Below are 5,447 nucleotides of genomic sequence, written 5' to 3'. Positions count from 1 at the left end.
AAATCCTGGTCATCACTTACAAAGCCCTTCATAAACTGGCCCCCCCTTACCTCACAGATCTCCTCTCCCCCTACCAACCCTCCCGGTCCCTCAGATCCTCCTCAGCCGACCTCCTTTCCACCCCCAAGTCCAAACTCCGCAGCTTTGGGGACAGAGCTTTCTCTCGGGCAGCTCCCAGACTCTGGAACGCCCTCCCCCAAGACATCAGAACATCAGAGTCCCTCACAGTCTTCCACTCCCGCCTCAAAACCCATCTCTTTTCCACCGCCTTCCCTTAGTCCCTCTGCTCCCTCCCCCTATCCTTGCTAGTGTGCTGTCTCTGTCTACTGTCTTGTCCCACCACTATCGCCCCCCCCCCCACATAGTACTCAGTGTTTAGTGTAAATCTCTGTCGTTATATGTTCACTAACGTCTCCCCCCGCCCCCCTCAGTGTTTAGTTTTGTTTAGCCTATTGTAAAGCGTCTTTGAGCCCTGGAAAAGCGCTATATAAGTCCCATCTATTATTATTATTATTATTATAGCCTGATATCAGACTGAATTGTCAACTTGTTACACTTCATGTCCTTCTTCAGTCTGACTCCACTCTAACCGATTTCCATAGGGGAGGGGGATTCGATTATCCCTAACCAATCACAAGAGACCAATGTATCCTTTCCCTAACCAATCACAAGAGACCAATGTATCCACCTGAATGTAACGGTTAGATTCAGGTGGATACATTGGTCTCTTGTGATTAAAGGTAAGGTAAACACTGCCCATGTGCTTATATTACCAAGATTATATAGATACAAAGTGGGTTGATTATCGGTAAAGCCATCCTTTAACAAAAGTTTATGAAAGTGTGAACTTTGTGTTCAGCAAGATAATCTTCACAAATCAACACCACTTTTATGATTTTTTAAGCATTTTCTGAAAATCGTGATTTAATGTGATTTTTTTAATCACATTTACGCTTAGAAAATCATAAAAGCGGTCCTCATTGTCCTCATTTCAGGCATTTAACCAAAATCCCCATACAAAAATCCCATTGACTTTGAACCGAAAGGGCTAACATCCGGGTCTTAGGCAGGCCTACGGTACTCTATTACAGAATGTAATGTTTTCATCGTTTTGCGAGTTTCTTTCTACGTTGTTTATGTCCACCTCTCCACAGCTACTCACACTGCATAGCTACTGTAGCACAGCTACTCGCACTGCATAGCTACTGTAGCACAGCTACTCACACTGCATAGCTACTGTAGCACAGCTACTCGCACTGCATAGCTACTGTAGCACAGCTACTCACACTGCATAGCTACTGTAGCACAGCTACTCACACTGCATAGCTACTGTAGCACAGCTACTCGCACTACTGTAGGGGAAAGCACAAGGTTTACTTGAGAACCTCTTCTGAGCCGAAAAACAACTTAAAAAACAAGGAAGGGATCAATGTTTAGGTGTTATATGTGGATGATTTGGTGTGTGTGTGTGTGTGTGTGTGTGTGTGTGTGGGGGGGGGGGGGGGGGGGGGGGTGTCAGGGCAGGGAAATAAGTGTAGCCTATGTGGGTGTATTGGTGCGCTAGTCAAAACACATTAGCCATCTTCTCTGGTTAAAGCCTGTTTGTGTGTGTGTGTGTGTGTGTGTGTGTGTGTGTGTGTGTGTGTGTGTGTGTGTCTGTGTCTGTGTCTGTGTCTGTGTGTGTGGGTGTGTGTGTGTGTGTGTGTGTGTGTGTGTGTGTGTGTGCGCGTGCGCGTGTGCGTGTGCGCGTGTGTGTGTGCGTGTGCGTGTGTGTGTGAGTGTGAGTGTGTGTGTATACGTGCATGTGCGTGTGCATGTATCTCTGGGGACAGTAATTGTGCCTGACTTTGACAGGCTGTGTTTGGCTGGGTCTGTTATGGTGAGTTTGGTCTGTGACAGGTTGGGAAATCAACCAATTACATCCCAGCTAAACAGAAGGGGGGAGAGATGGAGGGGGAGAGAGAGAGCAAGAGAGAGAGAGAGAGAGAGAGCGAGACGGAGAGAGAGAGCAAGTTTGGAAGAAAGGAGACGAGAAAGAAGGGGGAGAGGGGTAGGAGGGGGGGACGGCGACGGCAGCTAAAGACAAAAGGGAGAGAGGGAGTGTGTGACAGAGGTGAAGAGGTGATTTTCTGCTCTGTCGTTCCTTTTCAGCAGGGATTAACAGGACAAAGCTCTGTGTGACAGACAGAGTGGAGGATAACAGGTTAGACTAATAACAGGTAGATACTGTAGGAGAGAAGGAGAGGGTGGATGGAAATGAGAGGGGGGGGGGGGTCAGGGGTGAGTGCACTTTAGCGGTGAATTGTCTCAGTTGTCTCAGGGAATTGTGCGAGACGGAGTGAGACTTTGAGGATTCGGAAGTGTGTGCAGTGGGCGAGCGAGCATGTGTCTGTGTGCATGCGAGCGAGCGAGCGGCTGGCCTATGTGCTTGCCCACAAGTGTGTTTGTGTGTGTTCTTGTGTGTGTGTGTGTGTGTGTGTGTGTGTGTGTGTGTGTGTGTGTGTGTGTGTGTGTGTGTGTGTGTGTGTACAGGCATAAAGTGCATGAAGTGGGTTTTTTAGTGCTCCACTTGAATACAGTTTGGAGGCACTTGTGCTTTACTCCAATGTTTCCACTTTAGCCTGGTAAATCCATCCTGATAGCGTGAGCTCACATTCTGTTTGGCTCTACGCATCAGTCTGGACTCCCAGCCGCCCACAGCCATTTCAGTGGGCGGGAGTACTTGTCTTGGCAGACAACTCCTTCAGCCAATCAGCGTTGCCAAATCCAAATCCAATTGGAAGAACGGCGAAAATGCCTTTTCCACAGAGAAACTCCGCTGGTGCATAATCTTATCTTGTTTAATTGTTGTTATTGACTCTATATATTGTGCAATAACTGCACTTACTCTACGGCTGTGTTCACTATACTAACGTTAACGTTAGTGCACGTTGCTTCGGGAGATGCCACTACTGTTTTGCCAGTCATCAACTATGACGCAGTCACTGATTGGCCCGTTTACGTTGTAATTTCAGGAAATCGACGAGAAGAGCGAAACAGAATGAGAGGTCACGTACGTTAAATCAGGATGGTTTTTTACCAGGCTACCTCTATTCTAACCTTGCTTGCAAGATGGATAACCTCGCGAGATCAAAAGAGATTCTCTCGACGTAATCCATCTTGTCATGCACAGGCAGTTAAGATGATTGGCCGAACCATGGCCGGCTCGACGAATCAGCGGCAGCCTTAGGCGGGCTTAGGCTCATCTGGGCAAGTAGTGGGTACATGGTCTTTGTAGTTCTTTTCACTCGTCAACATGGCAAGTGACAGGCATTCTGAATGAAATTGAATGTAACGTTCCCAATTCTATGTATTAAATTCTAAAAAACGACCCTCAACATTTGGGAAGGCTAAGCCACACAACTAGTTCGTTATAATCTAACGTCATGCTTCGAAGGCGACTTTACGATGATGAAGACGGTGAGGACTCAATAAATGAATACCACGGAGATCAGGCACAGGCACCTTCCTCCGGTCGCAAACGTGACGTCAGAGGCATGGCGATCTGATTGGTTGAAGTTAACACGCACCAGCGTTGATAGACAGATGGGTCATCCAATCACCTGCCAAGTAGCTTGGAAAAAGTGCCCGCCTCCGTCAGCGGGTCAGGTTACTGCATTCCCAGATCGACTGGTTTAGTGAAACGTAATGTGGAGCTAAACCGTCCATCTGGCAGCGTCAGGTTACCTCTATTCCACCACATTTGAAGAAATTATTCCACTACTTACGATGAATCCTTCTCTGATGAAAAACATGCAGCTTATAAAACGTGATCAGCTCATAAAATTGACGAAGTGTCTAAGCTGGTGTCGGTTGAAAACCTTGTATCTTTAAAATGTCCGCTTGTCAAGTACTAAGAAAAGCAGCCTTGTTTCCAGCTTGATGTCGGCGCATTTTTGACATGATCCATTAGGTTTAGGAAGGCTTTCATGAGACGAAAAGGTCGGAGAATTCTCACAGGCAAAATTGGATTTACAAGACAACAGTCACAGTGTTCCACTGGTATTTTTATAGGACGCAGGGATAAGCACAACTGGACTGCTTGGCATTTTAGTTGAGCTTGTAGCGCTCAATGCTTTGCATACATCATGTACTTTTGATACATAAATACATATTAGAGCGTGCTTTCATGAATGTTTTACACAGGATCTCATTGACATAATATTTTGTGCTATTTTCGGGGAGCAGCTGTGAAACCAAGTATGAGTATTAGGGGGAAAAGGGTGGTTGTTATTTGAGCACCTGCCATTACATAGTTTTGAACCCAGGTCTCATCTACTAAATTCCTCTGAATTCTGATTGATGATGAAGTCAGCTGTTATCATCAGAAAAATCTCCAGGTTGGTTAATCAATCATGTCTCTTAATCCTTTACTACACTTTGATTGACCCATACCTCATTTATGGAAATATCATATGGGCAAGCACATATGATCTCCAATCTTCACAGAATTCAACATCATACAAAAAAGAGTTAGGTTGGCTACATTCTCTAACAGATATGATATGAACCATCAGCTCCTCTTTTCAATAGGCTACAGAGGTGCTCTACTATGGAACACGCATATCAATATCGCCAAACAAGCACAATCTCTTAACTCCTTCAAATCCAAACTCAAAATCTCCCTGATGAGTCCCACATAGCCCACATAGATCACACATACACCTCACACTGCCCCTTTAACTGTCTACTTTTCCAAACCTTCTACTTTTTGTTCTTTTCTTGTTTTTACTGTTGCTTTTCCTTTTCTTATTTATTGTTTGCTTGTTTCTTTTCTCTTGTTTTGTTATTTATTGTTTGCTTGTTTCTTTTCTCTTGTTTTGTTGTATGCTTTGCTTTGTAAGGATTATTATTGGTTCTGATTTCTCACGTAGAGATCCCAAATAAGCCCAGTCAGGGTTTCCTGTCTCTACCGGCATATGTTTTGTTTTTGTTGTTCTCTTCTCTTTGTATCTGTATTTGTTTTTTTTTATATGTGCAAACACATACACACACACACATGCACGCACGCACACACACACACACACACACACACACACACACACACACACATGCACACGGGCGCGCGCACACACACACACACACACACACACACACACAAAACTACATGCTCAACAGTCATTTTTGGCATTATGTATATCAATGTGTGTGTGTGTGCGTGTCTGCGTGCGTGCGTGCGTGCTGTGACCTCTCTCTCCCGGTGTTCCCAGGCATCCCCGGCTGCCCTGGCGAAGAGTGTTTTGGCGGAGGTTCCTAACCAGGTGGTGGATTACTACAACGCTAAAGGCATCAAACCCAAGTGCATGTCTGACTACGAGTCTTCAAGGACCTTCAGCCCCTGACAATGGACTAAACACACACATATACATGCACACACATGTACATACAGTACGTATACGGTATGTATG

At 45.4% G+C, this 5,447-nt stretch overlaps 1 protein-coding gene across 1 annotated transcript in view; it reads left to right on the top strand.

Annotated features, from left to right (window-relative positions):
* The window catches only part of cpne4b (copine IVb), a gene marked incomplete at both ends in the record, with an annotated part of 28,773 nt that extends 23,392 nt beyond the window's left edge, over positions 1-5,381 (top strand). The window contains one exon of the mRNA XM_083646892.1: positions 5,250-5,381. Coding sequence (XP_083503018.1) covers positions 5,250-5,381 — 132 coding nt within the window. The remainder of the gene's footprint in view (positions 1-5,249) is intronic.
* Positions 5,382-5,447: the final 66 nt, after the last annotated feature.

Source organism: Poromitra crassiceps (assembly GCF_964638095.1).
Source record: "Poromitra crassiceps genome assembly, chromosome: 11".
Lineage (NCBI taxonomy): Eukaryota > Metazoa > Chordata > Actinopteri > Beryciformes > Melamphaidae > Poromitra > Poromitra crassiceps.
This window is presented reverse-complemented; position numbering and strand designations above follow the sequence as displayed.